The sequence below is a fragment of the Oncorhynchus mykiss genome, chromosome 15, assembly GCF_013265735.2.
Source record: "Oncorhynchus mykiss isolate Arlee chromosome 15, USDA_OmykA_1.1, whole genome shotgun sequence".
In the NCBI taxonomy this organism is placed as follows: domain Eukaryota; kingdom Metazoa; phylum Chordata; class Actinopteri; order Salmoniformes; family Salmonidae; genus Oncorhynchus; species Oncorhynchus mykiss.
In genome coordinates this window covers 26,756,526-26,779,343 of record NC_048579.1, presented here as the reverse complement: position 1 = coordinate 26,779,343, position 22,818 = coordinate 26,756,526, and the positions used below count along the sequence as shown (strand labels likewise).

The following is a 22,818-nucleotide window of genomic DNA, read 5'->3' as shown; positions in this document are numbered from 1 at the left end:
TTTCTAGGCAGTTATTCCTAGCCACCATGCTTCTACATCGCTTGCTGTTTGGGGTTCTAGGCGGGCTTCTGTACAGCACGTTGTGACATCTTCTGATGTAAAAAGGGCTTTATAAATACATTTGATCGATTGATTGATTGCAGCCCAAGCTTTCGGACTCCACAAACAGAAGTTGGCAGATCGTCAGTATCAACTCCAGGGGGGGGGGGGGGGGGGGGGGGGGGGGGGGGGGGGGGGGGGGGGGTCAAAAAGCAAAACGAAGAACATTGTTTTCGTGAGTGTGTGTGTGAGAGTCAAAACCATAGAGGAGAGGAGTCAAAACCATTCAGACACTATAGAGGTTTTCTTGAGACCAATTGTCAGGAAATCTCCTGGTCTGACGAACACCGCTGTAGCTCTGCCACCTTCCACTGCAGAAGGCCGTCAAATGGCGGATTGAAATGCAGCAAAGTAAAAAAAAAAAAAAACAGAAAAATGGATTGCTAGCTTAGAAAAGAGAGGGAGTGTAGTTATCTAAACAGTACAGATGGTTAGTGTTTTCCTAACATTGTTAGACAAGTTTAAAAGCTCTTTGTATCCATAGCGCCAGTTATTTATTCCTATACTCACACTCATTTAGAACATGCTACTAAAACATTCTGATAAGTGTTTTCCATCCCTTACAATCAAAGAATAGTATGCCTGTAACTCAATGCACTGCTTTTTAAATGGAAAAATATTTTCTTCAGGGCCAAACTTGATTTGTGATTAAATCGCAATTAAGTAATGCCATTAATGATTTGTATCATGTGACAGCCCTAATTTTATTATATGCGACAGTGTTTCTAAAGCGGCCAACAGTCGGCCACTGTTGCTAATGTGTTGAGCGTTCTCATGAAAAAAATCATGGCTGATGCTACACATGGGTTCTGGTGGTGTGAGGTGAGTGTAGTTCCCAGTACAACATACTAAAAAAATGGCAATCTGGGATTCAAAGAACTACTAAGCAGTCATCCCACCACTTTTTGGGGAAAACAGCTGAGGGGGTGGGGCTTAAGAAATGTAACCCCTCTCAATGTATAGATGGCACTATGGACAGACCACCCATGATATCAAAATGCTAGCTTGAGCCATGTTTAAGTTATACAATGTTATTCTTAAAATTCTATGGTTTACAAACAATCAATGAAAAAAAAGCTTATATTTGGGTTGTAATGAGGTAAAGCAGTTAAACCAAGCTCCTCAGGTATTTATTAAAGTATATCCTTCCAGAACCAATGGTGTGTTCTCTCACCAGTGCCTCTGTGAGCAGCTCTGTCCGGTGCTCTGTGGAGAACTTGAGCGTTTCAGACTTTTTGCCACTGCCCTTACGGAATGTGAGGTTGAACTCGGTGCCCTGGCCCTTTCCCACCGGGGTGATGCCACAGATGTCCCCGTACGGCCACTACAGGGCACCACAGAGAGTGAGACAGAGAGACCAACATGTCACGTGTCAACAAGTCACATTCCATAACAGTGAAAATGACAGTTCATAGATGTTCAACTTGGTGACAAGGGATATGCTGAACAAAACCATAACCACTGGGATATTTAGGACTAAACAGAAAAAAAATATGTTGACAGTCATCACATAATGGTACTCATCACATAGACAATGTCACATGACTCAGACTGAGGAAACGTGACGGGATTAAAGAGGAGTCCCCTGACCTGGTTTGTGACTTCGAGCGTGGTGGGGTTGTACGTGGTAATGCCATGAGTGCCCACGGAGAAGACTCGTTTGTACCTGGAACAGAGAAGAGGGGAGCTCAGTAAGTCCGATACCTACCGATACCTACAAAATAACATTTGATATACAAGGATCTACAAGACACAGGAGGTAGCTTAACACCCAAACCAATGTCTGCACCTCAAAATGGTACCCAATTCCCTACATAGTGTATTACATTTGACCAGAGGCAGAGACCTATGGGCCCTGGTCAAAGGTGGAGCGGTATAAAGGTAATAGCAGGGCCGTAACAGTCATGGACTTTTAGATGACTGTTATTGTTCTGCAAATGAACTCAAGGCAACCAGAGTGGTTGTAGAGTCAATGTTACCGCGGAAACTGACTCAACCACACCTTTGCTAGGCCTTCCTGTCTGCAGTCAGCTGTTCGCACCACACAAAAAACGAATAAACACATACAAATAAATAAATATATATATATATTCATATAAAATAAATAAACACTTTTTTTACGGTTTTGACAGTTATTTTATTTTCATGACGATGTTCATCCATAATCGTCAGTTGCACAATTATACGGTCATTGTGCCAGCCCTAGGTAATACGGTGCCATTTGGAATGCAGACAATCCGTGCGGAGTGGACTGTGGAGAACTGCAGTGAGGGATGTGGTGGACATGATTGCCCTTGCTGTAGCCTAAGTGGTGGTATTTCTGAAGTGACAAAGATTAGCTTAGCATTGGCTTGGCTTGTGAATTCCATTAGCATTGATAAAATGATGCTAACATTGTTCCCCGTTAGTCAACGCTCCACAAATTACCTACCGAGCTGGAAATAACCATGGCAGAAATAAATACCTATTACGTCTGGGGAGTTTGACACTGGACAGAGTGGGACCAATGGACCAGGGAACTTGAGTACATCCAAAATGGCACCCTATTCCCTAGTGCACTACTTTTGACCAGAGCCCTATGCGCGATGAAGGGAATATGGTGCTATTTTCAGAGGCAGACGTTTATTCTGTACCAATACGGATGAGTGGAGCGCTGAAAAACTGATCGTGTTTTGTCACTGGAACTGAATAACCATCCATCCATCCATAGTCTAGGGATGTAACGGTACACAGTATGTTATCGAACCGTTCGGTACGCACCCACGGTTCAATACGCACACTTGAACCGCGGAATTACGGTATGCCTGTCATTTTCCTATCATTTCCAAAACGTGCCAATTGTGCTGCAGACTACACACACATTGTACATTCAGATCCATAGAACCAGACGAGCAGCTTGTGGCAAACTTTACTCCACAGCAATGTCTCAAAATGTACAGGCCGCAACCCCCTCCCACCTCCCCCCCTTATAACAACTAATGGACGATTTGCAATGACATCTCAGTAGGAAACCTCACTAAAGGGGCCCCATGAATAGATGGGAAACTAAAAACAAATATTATCTCAGCTCCGACGTGACAAAGGCGAGCGCTAGCGAGACAGAGGGAAGCAAATTTGAAGAGGCATCGACCTCTCAAATCAGCTCTGTGGGAACATTTTGAATTCAGCATTCAATACAATGACGAGGGTAAGAAGCATTGCTTTGCCACTGTCGGCTACTCGAGTGGAAACACTTCTAACATGATGTGTCATTTACATCACCAGGCCGTATCCCTTGCAGGTGGAGCTGGAGCAAGGAGAGTCAACTCGTTTGCAAAAACACAATCTCTCGCTGCTGCCTTCCAACAACAATTTGCGACAAATTCAGAAAAACTAAGAATTAACGAACGCAGTGGGAGTATTCAAAGCCAAAGATTTACCGCCCTATTCGGTGGTTACTGACTGGGGATTTCGTCACCGGATTAAAAAAAAATTTAGCCGGGTTACAACGTCCCCTCCCGCACACATTTCAGCAGCCAAGCAATGCCCAAACTCTGTGAAACATCACGGAGAGAAATGAAAACAAATTGACACAGACACCCTATCTAGCTCTCTCCACTGATAGTAGGCCCTCCAGAGCAACTCAAAGCTACCTCACTGTGACGGTTCACTATGTACTGGATTGGGTGATGAAGAGCTACAGGTTGTCAAAGCTAACAAGCACTTTTCATTTTAAAATGTTTTTCCTCCCTTTTATTTCATATAGTAGAGACAGAAACCAGGCCTACTCAGTCCTGCTGCCATTTTTCTGACTGGAAAGTTTTATTTGTCTATAGGCAAAAATAAAGAGCTCATTGTTTAAAGGGTGATGTGTTATTTTTTTTCTTAAATATAAAAAGATACCAAAACCGTACCGTTACTCACAAACCGTGATACATACCGAACTGTGGGCCCACTGTACCATTGCATTCCTAATACATACATAAACCAAGTAGTAGCTGACACTGATGGAGACGGTGGTATAAGCCAAGGGAAGTGTCCCCCGAGATCTATGAGAAATGCAACCACATGCCACATTCAGAGGAAGTAGAAAAGGACAGTCACTGTAAAGCTGACTGTTTATAAACAGAGTGTAAAAAACATTAGGAACATCTTCCTAATATTGAGTTGCACCCCCTTTTGCCCTCAGAAGAGCCTCAATTCGTCAGGGCATGGACTCTACAAGGTGTTGAAAGCATTCCACAGGGATGCTGGCCCATGTTGACTCCAATGCTTCCCACAGTTGTGTCAAGTTGGCTGGATGTCCTTTGGGTGATGGACCATTCTTGATACACACGGGGAAACTTGTTTGACACACAGACCAGTGCGCCTGGCACCTACTACCCAGGGTTTCCGTTGGCCGGTAATAGACAACTTTTGGCCGATAAAAAAATTGAAAAGCCTGGAGAAGAAATACCATTGCGAAATAATGCATTTTAGCCTTTCATTGATGGAAATACCAGTCGATATACATACATTTGACTGATCATGCTTATCGGTCTATATGTTCATTTGCATAATTTTGTGGAATTAAATCGGCACATGTACAGTATATTCGTTATGCATCTTATTTATCACTCACGCACTGCATACAGATACAGAGCCTTCTGTCAGACCGCAAGAGAGTGGCTGCTATCGCATCTCAGACAGAAAATACAAAGGCAACGGAAGACAGGCTTCATCAGGGCGTCACACACCACTTTGCAATGAGCTGGAGGCAGTATGCATTTAGAAAACTTTTTCTCAAATTGTTTGAAACCTGAATGTTTTACTTCATATTATGAGGCATGTTTTCCCTGCTTCAAAGTAGCCTAGCCAAAATCAGACCATATCCGTGGAAGCAATTATTTTATATAAATCAACTTTCTTTCATTGTCCAGTACCCAAAGGCACAATCCTAGTCATATTAGCAAAATATTGCATATTAGATCTCCCTTCTTTCTAGATTTCTAATGGATATTTTCATCTGTCACCTGAAACTGCTCATATGTGCTGAAGTGTTGACCCGCTAATTGCATTATGGAACAAACATTTACTCGTATCCTACTGCCTTGTGTTACTACCATACCCCATTCAAAGGCACTTACATCTTTAGTCTTGCCCATTCACCGTCTGAACAGCACACATACACAAGCCGTATCTCGATTTGTCTCAAGGCTTCGAAATCCTTCTTTAACCTGTCTCCTCCCCTCCATCTACACCGATTGAAGTGGATTTAACAAGTGACCTCATTAACGGATCATAGCTTTCACCTGGTCAGACCATGTCCTGGAAAGCACAGATGTTCCTAATGTTTTGTAAACTAAGTGTAAGTGTGTGTGTGTGTCTGTGTGTGGTAGGGCTACACAATTCATTGAATCCAAATCTTCACGAGGTTGTGATATTTTAACATTCCACTAGGTCGCTTGTAACGTTCGCTTTTGTAGTTCACTCTGTATCTTAATTAAGCAATAAGGCAGAGGGGGTGTTGTATATGGCCAATATAGCACAGCTAAGGGCTGTTCCTGGATACAGCCCTTAGTCGTGGTATATTGGCAATATACCACAAACCTGAGGTACCTTACTGCTATTATAAACTGTTTACCAATGGAATTAGAACAGTAAAAATAAATGGTTGTCATACCAGTGGTATATGGTCTGACATACCATTGCTTTCAGCCAATTAGAATTCAGGGCTCAAACCACCCAGTTTATAATTGTGATTTTTTTGCTGGTGAGTTCTCTCACCTGTACCCCACTCCCAGACACACACCTCCTGTAGCCCCGCCCCCTGCCACTCAAGGAGGTTGTTCTTCGAGGATTGACCACTCCGCAAATGGCACTTGCATGTAGTCAACATGCTGTCAAGTAGCAACATCTCTCTAAACCAGATGGAGAAAACCATTCTGCTTTGCTTCCAAATCCACATTTTGTTATGCTATACTATTAGTTTGTGTATCTTATTCTCTGCAAAACGCTAGTTAGCATGCGGTCTGTGCCTACAAAATTCATTAGCCGCTAATGCCAATCGCTAGCTAACTGGCTAGCTAAATCACAGATGAAAGGGGAAACCTAATTAGTCATAATAATCTACCTTAACGTTTTAACCATGTCTCATGGAACTAAGTCTACACCAACGTGAATGAAAAACGCAATCAATAATCACAATTGCCATATTCCCCCCCCCCCACTCTAGCTACCTCAGACCGGCTTTAGAGTTCCAGCTAAACTGCACCCCTGATCTGAACTATAAAACTAAACCAAGCTGAAGTCAGATGTGAGGCTCAGCTGTTGTTAAGCTAACCCCCAAAGAACCTATTTCCTGGGCTGTTAAATTGGACAAAGTGAATGGATGGGATTATTTCTGGACATCTTCCAACATACTGCTAACCATGCTGTGGTCACGCTGATGCTTTTAAATGTGCTGAATGAGTGAAGCAAAAGATTCAGTGGAAGCTGACTGACTGACCCAACACAGGAAGGGTGAACCGGCCTGACGACAATCATGCAAACTTCCTTGCTCAACAAGCCGACCCTACATTTTCAACTACTTATTATCAGGCGTTATTGTCGTCTTACAATCTCTACCTACACACATTTAGGCATAGGCATTTTGTCAGGAGAAGACTGTCACGCTTGTCGACCTTGAATTCACACAGAGTTGCCGCTCTTCAATAGCTGAAGGGAGTCTGTGAGCTGAAAGGAGCACTTTCAGTACCTCCTAATCACCTTTGTCCTCAACACAAAACATTCTGACGTTGAGCCCTGTGCACACACACACAGCTTCACTAGGTAAAGAGAAACAAGGTGGATACAGCTGGTAGAAAATGCCTTTTATTCATGCCTGAGTGTGCCCAGATATCAGTATAGAAACCCAGAGGTAGATTGAGAGTAATCAGAGTCAAGATTTGGGTGGATTCTACAGTCTCTGCATCCCAATAGCAAAACTGAGCTCCCTCTCCTCCTCTACCATCATCAAGCACATCGTTTTCCTTTCATCCTTGCCAACTCCACCCTCCCGCCGAGCTCTAAGTGCAGGGCCCCTGCTCTGCTCCGAAAGGCACCCTCGTACCCTTTGACCTTGCTGCTCAGTGGCTGGGCCCGACCTCCTCACAAGACTGTTTAAATTGTCACCCCCTCCAGGCAGACACAGCCACTCACCAGCACAGTCTAAGTTTGGAACAGCCCAGGACAGGTACGGTAGTAGCCAAGGCCAGGGTTGTTCTTTTATTCTGGGCCCAGGTTAAAGGCTTTAACTAGGGGCTCAGTTGTTTTCCTGGGCAGGTTACATGGTCAGAAAACTCCACATAGCATATAGCCTATTTACATGGGTCAGAGATTGTGTCATGTACAGGGCAGGAATGCTATACTGCTCCTCACAACAACAGTCATCGTTCAGTCTCTCCCGCCATGACCTGAGTGCTTTATATCATCATAGAGACACTGCATCAAAGTTCATACGAGTGTTATTAGAAACAGTGGAACATTTAATTGGCAGTGCTACAAATCAATAGGCTAGATAGATAAACTAGTCATTATTACTGGAGATGGCGGTAAAGGCTAGACCCCCCCCCCCCCCCCCGTTTGTAGTTTGGTTTGAAGGTCTTCCACTGAAACTCAGTCCAGCCGGCTAGATTTCCTCGAAAGCCGTACCACAGCTAAACCCAGAAGATATTCTGAACAAGAGGTGAATTCCAAGGCCAAGATTTATTTCCATCAATAGATAACTACAGTAAAGTATGCAGTATGCCTATTAACCCGAGTGAGACTTTAGCCAGGAATCACTCTCACCTGACGGGACTGTCCGCCACAGAGGGTAAAGTACACGGTGTATATAAAAACACACTAGTCTGCTGTTGTGCTGCACACAGCTTATAGAGTTGCACTGAGGCCTAATGCAAAGCAAGGCCGTGATAAGCACTTAGGCACTGAGCTATTGACTCCAGCTGGAAAATCAATTGTCTACAGTCTGTACACACAAGTGCACATACACGCACGCATACTGTTGTGTACAAACACACACTGAAAGAGCCTTTCCATTGACTGAACCCATGTCTCTTCCCTCCTTTACAATTCCTCACTGTTGCCTGGGACAGAGGAAGGCAGGCAGGGGGTGGTTATGGTGGATTATGTTACCAGGATGTAATAGAGATGAAGGTTTTACCCTCCAATAAAGGGAGTTTATATGAGAGAAAGCACAAGATGCAGAAGAGTGCATAGTACAGCCCTCAAACTCACTGACAGGGCAGAACAGCCTGTGAGAAATGAACTAGGCATAACTGAACTGACCACTTCAGTCATCTATGCCTGTTAAAGCCATCCCTCCTCCACTCTTTAGAAACTTTGGGCTTTTGCTTTCCTTTCCCGGGCTCAGATTTCAGAATAACGCATCACTTTAAGCAACTTCCTGTGTCTGCTGGAAACCTTAGTACAACCACTTCTCTTTCGCAGCTCACACAAACCCCACATCTCTAACGGTAAAAAAAAATCCTAACTGAATCCAAATCATTAGGAATGTTGCTATGTGCAACACGCCAAACATTTAGCCAACATGCTAATGCTAGGAAAATCCAGTAGCCGTTTAAACAGACATCTGCACAAACTGAATGAGACGTCCATGTGCATGGAAATCTGTCTCAGCCTAAAAATGTTGAGCAACTTGGTGTGTTTACCCTCTTAGTTTGGTTCATTTGGACTAGTGTGAACACTATTCGTAGCACACTAAAAAAAAATTCAAAATAACATGGCTCGCTCATAAAGATTGGTCTCGGTCCGTTTCAATTTGGACCATGGTGCAGTTTGCTGCAGGTGAGAATGTTCCAGACCAAACACATGAAAATAACCAGAGTCGCATTTTAGTGCGAACATATGATTAAATGCAGCGACACGCAAGTGATGCTTCATGATAATCATAGATAAGCATTTTGGTCTAATAAACAAATTACTTGCAGGGGCGTGTGGTTTTGAGGAATTTTTTCCCATTTGACCAGTGGTGAAAAAGGACCCAATTGTCATGCTTAAGTAAAAGAAAAGATTCCTTAATAGAAGTGAAAGCTACCCAGTAAAATACTACTAGAGTAAAAGTCTAAAAGTATTTGGTTTTAAATATACGCAAGTATGAAAAGTAAAAAGTATAAATCATTTCAAATTCCTTATATTAAGCAAATATTATGGCCCAATTATTATTATTTGACAGATAGCCAGGGCTACACTCCAACACTTAGACATCATTTACAAACTAAGCATGTGTTTAGTGAGTCCGCCAGGCAGTTGGGATGACCAGGGATGTTCTCCTGATCAGTGCGTGAATTGGACCATTTTCCTGTCCTGCTAAGCATTCCAATGTAATGGGTCATGTATAAAGTAAAAAGTACATTATTTTCTTTAGGAATGTAGTGATGTAAAAGTACAAGTTCTCAAATATAAATAGTAAAGTACAGATACCCCCAAAAACAACTTAAGTAGTACTTTTAGTATTTTATATTTTCCAGCATAGTGGTGGCTGCATCATTTTATGGATATGCTTGTAATCGTTAAGGACTTGTTTTTCAGAATAAAAAAAGAAACGGAATGGAGATAAGCACAGGCAAAATCCTATAGGAAATCCTGGTTCAGTCTGCTTTCCACCAGACACCGGGATATTAATTTCCCTTTCAGCAGGATAATAAACTTAAAACACAAAGCTAAATCTACACTGGAGTTGCTTACCAAGAAGACAGTGGATGTTCCTGAGTGGTTGAGTTGACGTTTTGACTTAAATCTACCTGAAAATGGTTGTCTAGCAATGATCAACAAACAATTTGACAGAGCTTTAAACATTTTGAAAATAAAAATTGGGCAAATGTTGCACACTCCAGGTGTGGAAAGCTCTTAGAGACTTACCCAGAAAGACTCACAGCTGTAATCGCTGCCAACGGTGCTTCTACAAAGTATGACTCGTGTGTGAATACTTATTGAAATGCAATATTGAATAAGAAAATAATCCATTTAATCAATATTGAATTCAGGCTCTAACACACAAAAAAAATGTGGAATAGGTATAGGGGTATGAATATCTTCTGAAGGTACTTCACGTTGACATTTTAACAAAAGCCCTCGGACAGAAGCCTCCATTCTACTTTATCATAAAGCATGAGCTATGTAGTCTGGGCCTTGACTGAGTCAGAAGATGACAAAAGAAGCAGCCAGTCAGATTACTGAGTAATGGCTCCTTCACTTGCGGTTAAGCTAAGCTAAGTGACGCTAGGCTAAGTGACGCTAGGCTAAGTGACGCTAGGCTAAGTGACGCTAGGCTAAGTGACGCTAGGCTAAGTGACGCTAGGCTAAGTGACGCTAGGCTAAGTGACAGACTAGTGGTTGAAAGCTAGCTAGCTAACTACCACACTGCCATAGATCCTCATTAAGATCCCATTACGTAAGTATGAGCCTAGAACAACTTCAACACTTATCTTGGCAAGCACATGTCCTCATAACCTTGGCTTAAACTTTCAAGGTATGAACAATCCAATAAAGAAAAACCAGGACCTGAGGCCTTCAGAAATCATCACTGGCCAAACACACTTCTTACACAAATCACATGGCTGCCAAAACCAGTTTCCTGGTAAACTGGTTTTTGCAGCCGTGTGTTGCGTAAGTAGTGTGTGTAAAGTGTAGACTAAACGTAACCAATGTAGTCTGTGTGCGTGTGTAGAGTGAATCCTTCGCGCTCGGCTCAGAGCAGATTCGTCATGGCAGCAGGGGAGCGGAGATTCTTGACGGTCCACGATCCAGGCAGCGATGGCTCTGAGAGAGGTCCTTTGTGTGGCCACAACATTGAGCAGCCTGTTTGCCATGCCGGGGCCAAGTCTAATACAGCCTTAAGATGCCAAGAGTCACAGGATTTAAAAGGACTAAGAATACAGAAGGGACACAGCCGTGGGAGAGGAAAATACTACACACACACACACACACACCAGAAAAAGCCCTTTGAAGCCGTGTAATCGGTGGTGAACCTTTTCTACTGAGGCTTGTAGCTAGCTTCGTCCTCAAACTGAACCTGCTCTCTCTACTGTACTTCAGGACTGAGGAGGTTCTAATTAAAAGGACAAAAGTGCTACTCACACTGGGACTTTCAGTAAAGAGTGCAGGCTAATCAAGGTTGATTGTAATTAAGGTTGGCCCCCTGGCAGATGATCCGTGTTCACAGTAGAGAAGCCCGGCTTTGCATTCTGGTACCGTGGCTGCGTACCATAAAGTTACATAAAAAGCCACAGCAAATAGGCCACTGTAGGCTATACAAATAAAGAAAACTGTCTTGGGGTGAAGCTGAGAAAGCCGCAAAGGACCTTACTTCAGCCATATGCGCCACAGGGAGCGAAGAGGAGCAACAACATTACGTACATTACGTAATACACAAAACACTCTCTTGACCTCCCAGTCAAAGCCCTGGCCTTACTCACTGACTGTCCAGTTCAGTGTTGACACACGCACACACAGAGAGGATGTGTAGAAGATATATTATGAAGCCCTCAACCCTGCCCGGGGCTAATCTGCACTCTAGCACTACTGCTAAAGTTACCACAGTCAATGGCTGCCTTAATGGGACAAAGCTATTTTAGGAAGCAGGTATCGGTAATGTGGTCCTGTTGTTGTATACAACTCAATGCCTCACCACTGTTGAGGCCTACCAGAGAAAAGGGTTGGGACCAGTTTGTTTAGTAACATTTGCTCTTTCCTTTCCATAGTATATAGACCTAGATCCCATTGATTCATGATCACACGGTTACCATTCAGCTGTACTTATGGACCTTATGTCATAGATCCCGAGTGCAGTCTAACCTGCGCTATCTAGATATTGGGATTTCAGAGACATGTATTCATTCGGGTTAGCAAGAATCTGACACTAGTGATTTGTGAACACCTTGTCACCCATTGAAGGAAACACACAACACAATGGAAGCACTGAGTCAGGGATTTCAGTGCTTTCCCTTTGTTCTGGTGTTGACATCAGTGTGTCTGTCCTGCTGCCTGATTGCTAGGCCTACAACTAGGATCCGTGTGGAACGGTAGAGAACGATAAAGAGAAGGCAATACACACCGGACCGTGACCTGAACATCAAGAAAACTAAGCTATCTTTCACAAAGCAGAGGTGCATATAGAAGTTATGGTACTTGACTATTGAAGAAGTTAGGAGTAATTACCCAACTCAGCCTAGCAAACCAGCCCCAAGAAGAGCTGGGTAGAACGAATGTTATCAGTATCAATGGGAGGTCTTTCAGGGAAAGAAACGTTAGAATATGAGGTGGCTCTTACTTTCCCCTCCAGGAGTGTTTGGTGGTGTAGAAACAGGCCAGGTCTCTGTTGTCTTTGATGACATTCATCTTCTGGCAAGACCTGCAACACAAGAGAACAAGGTCAGGGTGAGACAGACTCAAAGGGATGATGAAAGGGGCTTTTAACAGTCTCGCGTCATTGAGTACATACAGGTCAGAGCAGCGGAATTGCACGCCAGGCAACTTTCATTTGAGCGAATGGCAGCAAGCATAATAATTAGGCCTACAGTTTGCTAATTCAACAACGCGTGAAGAGCACAGGTCAATGAGAGGGACGGATTCCCCTCATACAGCTATCTTGAAGTAGTCACGCGAGTTGGGAGTGGAGTGGAGGCATTTGGATACGCAGATGCTTAGTTCTATTGAGAAGTCAAAGGCAGAACCCACCCTGAGCTTAAAATACTTCCATTACAGCACATTATGTCACACACGGTCCAAAAAACCTGCCACACACACTTCCCACTGGCGGATCACATTCTACACATCGCGTGAAAATCCTTGTTGACACTCCCTGTGCTGGCAAACTCTGTGGTGCTAAACACAAAATAAACAGTGTTGAACAGCAAATTAGGGTGGAATCGACACAACATATAGATGTGATACTCCGACTGACAGCAACTATTACAATCAGAGTCATTGTGAATGTCCTCAACTTTCACACACAATTTACATTCATCTCTCTACCTCTCTTCGCTGAAAGCCTCTGTGTGCAAATTTTCACAGACACTCAGTGGAGAATGAGGCATAGCCTACTTACAGGCATTGGGGAAAGAGTGCCGACACAGCAAAATGGGACGGAAACTGCATGCAAGTGGTCAACAACATTGCAAAAATAAAACGTAGCCTTTGAGTAGGTCATCTCAGCATACCAAGAGAATGTATTGATCTTGCCAAAACAATGAAACCTGAGGAAACTGTTTTTTTCAGACATAACTTCTGTAAAATCTCTCTCCTGATTTACCCTAAAAAAAAAACTCCATATTTATATACACTAAACTGGACTCGTAGCAGAAGATTCCCTTAGAAAGAGAAACACTGGCCATGTGTCATACTGAGACAGCAAACAGAGGTTTCCATATTTTCAGTACTTGTGTTGAGAATACTAGACCTAAGCCTATTTGGAATGTAACTACAGTCACACGACATCACAGAAAAGGTGACTGGATAAAAACTAGTCGTAACTAACAGACAGACAAACAGTACAGTGAGACAGTAGTAGTAGACTAGTAGTAAATCGTGCCCAGGGAGCAGTAGTAACCTCTCTCTGCTGGCCACTGCACTGTCAGTGTCACAGGGGGAACCTTTATCAGCACTCTGCTCAGATCCTCCTGGAAATAACGGACTTTTCTTTTCCTCCCTCTCCATGTTGGACCTGCAGCAAGGGGCAGCAAAATAAGTCCTTATGAAAGACCAGTGTCCCCCCAAGAGACGACGAGTCGAACCCTTCTTTAATGGAAAGATTAAATCACGGAGAACTGTATCATGCAAATTTCCTAGGCAACGTATATGCTGAGTGTTCTTCCCTCTTGACTCACCACTGACACAGCCTATAGCAAACCAGACAGGAGCTAGCTGACTAATCCAGAAGTTAGTCATCAATCTTCCTCTGAACGAGAACCAGTGCTAGAGCCATCTAAACTAAAAGAAACAGTTCTGAATCAGAGCACATGATTTTTTTATGCATCAAACCCTTCCACATAATGAATTTAATCCAGCCCAGACAGATGGAATTTTATAATAGCGATGGGCATCGGTGTGACCACGTGACCTGCACTCCTCTCAACTCAAAGGCCATGCAGTTTAATTCTGTTACCGTGATGAGGAGTATTAAGAGAAGGGCCAGATTCCAGGATGTGGTCATGTGACAGCCCTACCCAGCTCTTCCTGTGGCTCAATTACTGCAAAGTTACAAGCCACCTCGGACCAGGAAGAACTATAGAGAAAACTAGTTGGACTCTTGGTTCTGAAGAAAATTGTTCCTTAGCTTGCCAATGGATGGTATACACACACTCAACAAGACAGAGCTGCAAATGGATTGTACGGACCCCTCACAGTGGAGGGGTGGGGGGGGGGTTACACGACCTGTGTAACGACCTATGGTTTCCAAGCAGTGAGTGAACAGTGCTGACTACGCAGAGCCTCTCTGGACATTGGATGACTGTGTAACCTGCTCTCATGTGACTGCGCAATAACACTAAATCATTGAAGTTCTGCACAAGATTAAGATACCTGTGGCAGTTGCAGTTAACACAGAATTATGCAACAGTAATGGGATTTTTTTTTTTTTTTTAAAGAGTCAAATCTTACATCTTTGAATCGTATTTGTCTGAAAGGAACAGTTGTCACGCCAGGAGCCTGGTGTAACACAGATTTTCATGCAAATATTCTGAAATCTGCATTTTTAAAAATCTGCGCATTTTCACACCAGAGATGTGTTCACATCAAATTTTGTTGTTGCGGATAAAACGTTGTGTGAGGACGTAGTGCATAGCAAAATTACTTGAGGTTAAATTCCCATGTATCGAATATAAAAAATTAAAAAAAGAGTTATGGGTTTCCATCGCATTTTCAACTCTGATGGTTTTGTCAAAAACAAAATTGCGTTATATAGTGAATGTGCCACTCTGGTCTTGGCACAGCTGGCAGATACAATGCAGGTAGGCTACCTACATGATGAGATTATTATGGACAAAAGAGCGAGATCATTTGTATTTATCAAACGGCACCCAACCATCGATCATCATGTCACCAGAAAAGGCCCTCGATATTGATTGGAAAGGAGCATCAAGCTCATTACAGTGCACAGCACTTTCACCACCCTGTGAAGTTCATAATCTGTAGCCTAATAAACTGCATGCTTTCGCCGAGTCGTAGTGGGAGGACCACATAATATTTATTTTATTTTATTAGTATCCCCATTAGCTGTTGCAAAAGCAGCAGCTACTCTTCCTGGGGTTCACAATATTGGAGGCACGCAATATCATTTACTTCCATATGACAGTTATGATATCAATATTTGCTAATAAATGTGATGCGCCTGCCACTTCTTGCATAATTAATTTTACTGACACAAAAATATCCTTTGCCTAGCATATTTTGTTTTGGCGACATTTGGAAAGTTTACCAGAAAATTGGCTGTTTCCATCAAGCCTGTCGTGACATTGTTTTATCCAAAATGGACTTTACTTGTACAAAAAGGTTGGATGGAATCCTGGTTAGTGACAGCTAATATAATAGCACTCTGCTACTGAGGAAGAAATGCCTGGCTTTACACACTTGCGGTTTGATAATTCTGTGCCTCAACATTTCCACTAGGGTTCTTTAAATGTTATAAGTTGGTAATATCGCTGCAACTGATAACTTTAGGGAAAGGGGTCTTGTGATCTTTTTATCGTTACATAGCATCCATGCAATCAATGACTAGGGCAATTCCATGGTATCAGAATGATAGATTTCTCACATTAAAATGTATGTACAAAAACAAAAAACATTGAAGGTTAAAAAAAAAAAAGCATACAACTCTATGCACAAGGACTAATTTTAACAATGTCCACTGAACATTTTAGAAAAACAGATTTAGAACAATGCAGATGCAAAGTTTGGTAACCAAAGGACAGTTTGTGGAAATTGTTAAAAGTAGACCTTGTGCGTAGAGTTGTACAGTTTGTTTAACTTTGCAATGTTTGACATACATTTTAAAGTGAAGAATCTTAGTCTCAGTATCATTCTGTTACTGTGGAATTGCCCTCCCCTAGGCCTTATGGATCTCAGCCTTTGTAGTGGACATTAGTCTTATTATGTGTTTGATTGAGCACTGATGGTGCTGGTAAAAATCAATAATAAGGCTACTTCCAAAACTTAAATATCGGGTAATGGGTCGATGGAGTTGCCTAGATTACCTTCATTAGGTCTACAACCAATTTGATCGACAGATATTACTCCCCACATGTGTTACCACCACTAATTTAAGAAGTAAAATCACCTACACATACTAATAACACAGCAGAATAATGAGCATTGTTCCTGGAATTGCTTTCCATAAATAAAGTTACATTATTTCATGTAGCTGTAGGAGCACAATAAATCCTATTGAATGCATGACAACCACAACACAGCGCAGTCAAGCCTGAGGATGTAGCTGCTGCTTTCAAATTCACAGTATGACTGCAAAATGTCTTTCTCGGTAAGCATTTCGTTGGTCGGTGTATACCATGTGTCCTGTACATACGACTAATAAAACTTGAACATGCATTTCACAATACATGTCACACTGGGTCATGACCAAAACAATGCTCTTCGAAAACCCCTCTATAGGTTGACAAGGAACTTCCGTTAGAAAAACTAACTAGGTATATGCTTTCGCAGACACAATGAAAGATAATGTAAATATGGGTTTCTACAATTCCATAAAATAACTGCCGACTCACTTTGATCACACCCTGTTTGGCTGCCGCTGAGTATCTGGCTCTGCTTGGGTAGCAAGCTAGCGGCTATTAGGGCCACATCCAAGTGCAGCGGGCCAAGTTGGGGGGTGGTCTCTAGACCGAATAAAGACGAGAGTCGGAATGGCCATTCAAGTGATGAACATTGTACATATCATGACAATAAGCGCAGCCTAGAAGTGTCACAGTGTTTTATTTTATTAACAACACACTAACTGGATGTGGGTTTTTCTCGCAAAAGGGGGAAGCTAGCAAGCTGCCTAGTTAGCTAGGTAAGCCTAGCTAGCTAGCTTAGCAAGGGCTCTTGTCTATGGAGCTCAAAAATGAAGGAAATGAGTTGTGCATTGTGGCAGTCGCAGATGAAATTACCTGTATGCTCGCTACCAGATGCGATTATTTTCCGACCCTGAACCCCCACCCTCCAATGTGCGAGGCTGTTGTGTTTCTGTTTTCCCAATCCGATGCTGTAGCTGCTTAATTGCGCTATCTTAACTCGGGGCTCAGGACGCTGCCATATTCCTGATAGCCAAAAGTGCGGAAAGCGCACGCGCGAAATCTGTCGGTCATGAGTGCCTGATTGGTTTGTCAGGAAGTAGCGCGTTCTATGCCTGATTTCTTTAGTTGTATTTTTTATTATTTACAACAAATCAATACAAACAAATACATGGGGAACACAAGTATATATAAAGGATATTACACAAGGACCTTATTTTTTATTTAACTCGGCGAGTCAGTTAAGAACAAATTCTTATTTACAATGACGGCCTATCCCGGGCAAACCCTCCCATAACCCGGACGACGCTGGGCCAATTGTGCGCCGCGCTATGGGACTCCCGATTACGGCCGATTGTGATACAGCCCGGGATCGAACCAGGATCTGTAGTGACGCCTCAGTGCCTTAGATCGCTGCGCCACTCGGGAGCCCTTAAGGGACATGCATACATTTATAATTCTAACTGCTTTTTTGTTGACAGAGTATTTAATTGTCTTAAAATATAGTTCAAGGTAATGAAATGTAGTGTTTTGTTTGTAAATGTACATTTGTGAATACGAAATTTGTCCTAAAGAAGTTGTCTATAAGCGTAGATCTATGATCAGTATCATGTCAAAGAGACTCAGTCTTGGGAATTGAGAGCAACAAATACATAGATGCCCTTAGATCAGCCAATAATCAGTGAACCCAGAGAATTTGCAGAGGAATATAAAATAGGATAAGAACTATGCCTTCAAAATAAACAGCTGCATAAATGTTGCCCTCTACCACAGATTATTCAGTATATTGACCAGATACTCAAGTAGCCGCTCTAAATGGAAGGCAGTCGGGACCAGGCAAGATCAGGTGGAACCATTCTAGCCAATGAGAGGGCAGATACGCGTGTGAACAACAGGCAGAACTCCGATATAAAGTGGGGGGGTTTTCTCAAAGTTGCGGAGATGTCCTACTTATTGCAGTACGGTCGTAACAACCTAAGCATTACGAAACGTTTATTCGATCAAATAACCCACACGTTGCAAATAACCCATAAAATGTTTTGTTAACCAAATTCGACACTCTCACTGACCTCCATTCAAAACTCCTCGCTTGATGAGCAAAAACAAAACAAAAAACGCCACCTGCTGGAGAATACAGATTCCGTTAATTAAGAGAGTAGTAGCGCCCACTATAGACAACATCCTGACCTTCCTGCAGAAAGCAGGGAACGGCAGGATCATGTCTATTTTCACCTGACATAACCTATAGGTTAGGGTTGATGGTTTCTACTTGCAAACAGTGGTGTAAAGTATTTAAGTAAAAATACTTTAAAGTACTACTTAATTCGTTTTTGGGGGGTATCTGCACTTTACTATTTCTATTTTTTATAAATTTTACTTCACTACATTCCTAAAGAAAATAATGTACTTTTTACTCCACACATTTTCCCTGACACCCAAAAGTACTCTTTACATTTTGAATGCTTAGTAGGTCAGAAAAATTGTCCAATTCACGCCCTTATCAAGAAAACATCCCTGGTCATCCATACTGCCTCTGATCTGGCGAACTCCCTAAACACACATGTTTCGTTTGTAAATTATGTCTTAGTGTTGGAGTGTGCCCCTGGCTATCCGTAAATGAAGAAAAAAAAATAAGAAAATTGTGCGGTCTGGTTTGCTTAATATAAGGAATTTGAAATTATTTATACTTTTACTTTTGATACTTAAGTATATTTAAAACCAAATAATTTTCAACTTTTACTCAAGTAGAATTTTACTGGGTGACTTTCACTTGTGTCATTTTCTATTAAGGTATCTTAACTTTTCCTCAAGTATGACAATTGGGTACTTTTCCACCACTGAATGCAAATGAGTAGGCTATTTAAGATGCAACTGTATCTATTATCTCAAAATGTCATACAAATATTAAATGAAGTAGTTGAACCTTCCACCACCTCCCTATTCAATTTAGAAACAATTCTTATCCAGAGCAACTAGGACTAAGTGCCTTGCTCAAGGGTACATCAATTGATTTTTCACCTAGTCAGGTCAGGGATTTAAACCAGCAACCTTTCAGTTACTTGCCCCATGGGTCTTAACCACTAGGCTACCTAACACACATTACAGTGCACTTTGGTAGAGACCACATTTGACTTAGATATGGCGCATCACAAGAACATTCTCAACAAATGTGCACTCCCCCTTCCCAGAGTAGATCAAATAAAACAAAATATGAAGCGAAGTTGAATGTAACAATAACATTACATTTGTCTGGTTTTGACCTCAGCTTGTAGGTCACAGTCACCAAAATAGCCTTGTCAAACAAAATAGAAACTAACAAAGTTTCTAGAAATGTGGGATATTTCTGTCTCATGTGACTCAGACAGTGAACTGACTGCACCCAATCAGTGTACAGTTGATCTGTAGCTCTCTAGATGTTGTTCTCTAAACAATACAACACAATGTAGGAGTGTCCTGCCAGCCAGTTCCACAAACCGAGACTATTGATTTTAGTGACACCTGGGTCCCTGCCTGGCATAAAGTGTAAGAACTCACCGCGCTTGAATGTAGATGGGAAACATCTTGGCCTCTGTGACTGAGTGGCAGAGTGATGTTGAGAGTGGGACAGGGACACGGAGTGGTCACGTTATGGAGCATCTGATTCAAGGGCCTACCAACCATGTGCTGCCCATTAGCTAAATTGAATTATAGATAGACACAAGAGGAAAAGGGAGCATTTGCCTTCCCTACGATCCTGCAAAATAGACCATACATTGATATCTACAGGCTTCAGAGAAAGGAGGCCAAAAGGGAGGCCGAATGAACATTTACTAACTTTTTATTTGGTTCACATGGAGACAAATGGGAATGAAATCCCACACACATGTTGTCTATTTATACATCATATTCATCTTTTAACCAGATATTGTCAAACAAACAGATAAGGGGTTTCCGATCTGCAACAACAAGTTAACAGAGTCGGGGGCCTGTAAAAAAGGTCACAGATCACATAATTAGCTAGTTAACACACCTTCTCTGAGCCAATTAGAAAAATAGGGCGGCACAATATGTGGCCACACATCAAGAGGTCAACGTGTCATGCGATAGGCCTAATGTGTACTCTCTTTATGTACCCTATTGCATTGTCAGGTATGTCATCCTGGAACAATTAATTACACAAATTCCAAAGTTTTATTAAGACGGTATACTGTATACGTAATATAGTATTTATTTCTGATTCAAAAAGAAGAATAAAGCCAGCGAAAGAGTAGAAATACTTCACCATTGCATAAGCTGATAGTTTCCCTTCCTATGCAATGTGATGCATCCTCTAACTAACATGCAGCGTCATTGTCTAGCTCACCCCCATATAAATTGACTTCATTGCTTAGACAGAAAGAAACTGATCAAGTGAAAGATACACTGCTACCTGGACCAGCCTCCAACTCATCAGATTACACTAGCCTGAATCCTCAGCATCCATTGCATTACTATCTAGTCAAAACACCGGTCCCTCATCTCTACACCTCCTCCTCCAGAGTTTTCCTCCGGTGGTGCAGCTGCAGTTCCCCTCTTGGTCAGCGGGGGGTAGATATGAGCTGGTAACGGCGCGGCATGTTACCGAAGCTGCTAGACTCTGGGCTGAGGTCAATGCTGTCAGGTCCTCCAGGGCAGGAGAAGGAGAAACGCTGCAGCAGAGACACCAGGAAAAGAAAGATCTCCATACGAGCCAGAGATTCTCCCACACAGGCACGCTTACCTGCAGAGAACGCTAAGAAAGCAGGGTTCTTCTGGAAGTTTCCGCTCATATCTAGGAAGTGATTGGGGTTGAAGGTTGTTGGCGTCGCCCAGTGGTCCTTGTCTCGCAGAACAGAGTGCAGCATGGGAAGGATCACGGTGCCCTGAGGGATAGTGTACCCTCTGAATGAGATATTCTTGGTAGCGTAGTGTGGGAGGTTGAGCGGGACGAGGTCCAGGAATCGATGCACCTCGTGGATGACAGCGTCGGTGAAGGGGAGAGACTTCCTGTCCTCCACTCGAGGGACGCGGTGTCGACCAATCACTGTGTCGATCTCCTGCTGCACGTGCTCCTGTATGTCAGGGTATTTGATGAGAAGCACGAGGGCGTATATGATAGTGGTGCTGGTGGTCTCTGTTCCTGCCAGGAAGAGGTTTAACACTGTGGACACCAGGTTTCCATAATGGAACTCAGAGGAGGACACATCCTTCTCCTGGTTGAGTCTGGTGAGGAAACAGTCTATGAAGTCTCTAGGGATGCCTGGGTCCATGGTCTCCTGGTGCTCGTGGATCTTCTTCATCACAAAGCCTCTCAGCTCGTCCACCTGGCTGAACATGAAATGCTGCCGACCAGGCAGGCGTTCCATCAGCCAGGGGAAGATGTTGTAGAGCTGTCCCCAGGCGGTGCTTCCAAAGCGCAGTAAGTTCGTGAGGATGTTGAGCAAGCGCAAGAATTTGTCGTCCTCGTAGCCGAAGCGCTGGCCGAACACCAGGGAGCAGATGACGTTGGACACGGTTCGACTCAGGAAGGGCTGGGGGTCAAAGGGCATGGCTTTAGTGCCGTTCAGACTGTCTATGAGGTATTGGCTCTCCTCCTGTATCCACTCCTCCATCCTCTTACGGCCCATCCCAAAGTCTCTTAGCGTGGTCAGGGTGAAACGACGCAGCTGGCGCCAACGCTCCCCATTACTGATGACCAGGCCATATCCCTTGGTAGCTCGGACCAGGAAGGGGATGGGAGCTCGTCCTGTGAAGTCATCAGCCTGGTCCACCAGAGCCTCCTTGACCGCCTCGTACCCCACCAGCACCACGGCCCGCTGGGGCCCCAGATACACTGTCATCACTGGCCCATAAACACCACTCCACTTGACGAAGCTCTTGTAGGGGGCATGTTTGTCCATCTGAAGCAGGTTGCCTATCAGCGGCAGGCCGCGTGGTCCGGGAGGTAGACGGACGTGTCTCTTCCTCCTCAGCATGAACAAACACAGAAGAACCAACACCAGGCCTCCCAACATCACTGTACTACACATCTCCATTACTCCGGCCTGCAAAACAAACAACGTCTCTTGTTCTTGTTGTTCTTTTTCTTTCTTCTTCTTTTTTTTTTTAACCCACCTCTCTTTAGTGTTTACCTTCTTTCTGTGCAACAGTGTCTGTCTGTCTATGTTGCCTGCCTGACTGTTTGTGTGAGTGTCTGTGCGTGTGTTGCAAATGTTTGCTGAGATAAGGGGTTGTGTTGATAATTCTCTGGGACAGAGTTGAACAACAGATCAGTGACTGGCTGCTGACATTACGTGAATGCACCTTGCACCCATGTAAACGAAGCAAATTAAAAACCCAAGGAGTGGAAAGGACTCATATCTTATACTGTGTCCGTCGAGGTTTAAAACAAAATCATACAAAAATGACGAAATACAAGAAATACAAGATACAACCATAAAAACTGAGGAAGATGTACACGACAATACTCAACAAGACA

The 22,818-nt window shown here is 43.1% G+C and overlaps 2 protein-coding genes across 9 annotated transcripts in view; both read right to left on the bottom strand.

Moving 5' to 3' along the window:
• Nucleotides 1-17,404, bottom strand: part of LOC110489893 (dnaJ homolog subfamily C member 13) — a 48,640-nt gene extending 31,236 nt beyond the window's left edge. For 3 of the 8 annotated variants that reach the window (XM_021562853.2, XM_021562855.2, XM_021562857.2), the window contains exons 1-4: nt 13,667-13,894; nt 12,389-12,469; nt 1,690-1,765; nt 1,274-1,423 (exon numbers count right to left, since the gene is read on the bottom strand). In XM_021562853.2, coding sequence (XP_021418528.1) covers nt 1,274-1,423; nt 1,690-1,765; nt 12,389-12,469; nt 13,667-13,773 — 414 coding nt within the window. In that variant the 5' untranslated portion in view covers nt 13,774-13,894. Of the gene's footprint in view, nt 1-1,273; nt 1,424-1,689; nt 1,766-12,388; nt 12,470-13,666; nt 13,897-17,219 lie in introns of those variants that run through there. The other 5 variants (XM_021562856.2, XM_021562858.2, XR_002468637.2 and 2 more) reach the window with 4 other exon arrangements.
• Nucleotides 17,405-20,142: 2,738 nt separating this feature from the next.
• On the bottom strand, nt 20,143-22,569 carry LOC110489891 (cytochrome P450 2F3-like). Its single transcript, XM_021562852.2, has one exon. It carries the CDS (start codon nt 22,373-22,375, stop codon nt 20,900-20,902), a length of 1,476 nt encoding a protein of 491 aa, XP_021418527.2. The 5' UTR covers nt 22,376-22,569; the 3' UTR covers nt 20,143-20,899.
• Between the last annotated feature and the right edge of the window lie 249 nt (nt 22,570-22,818).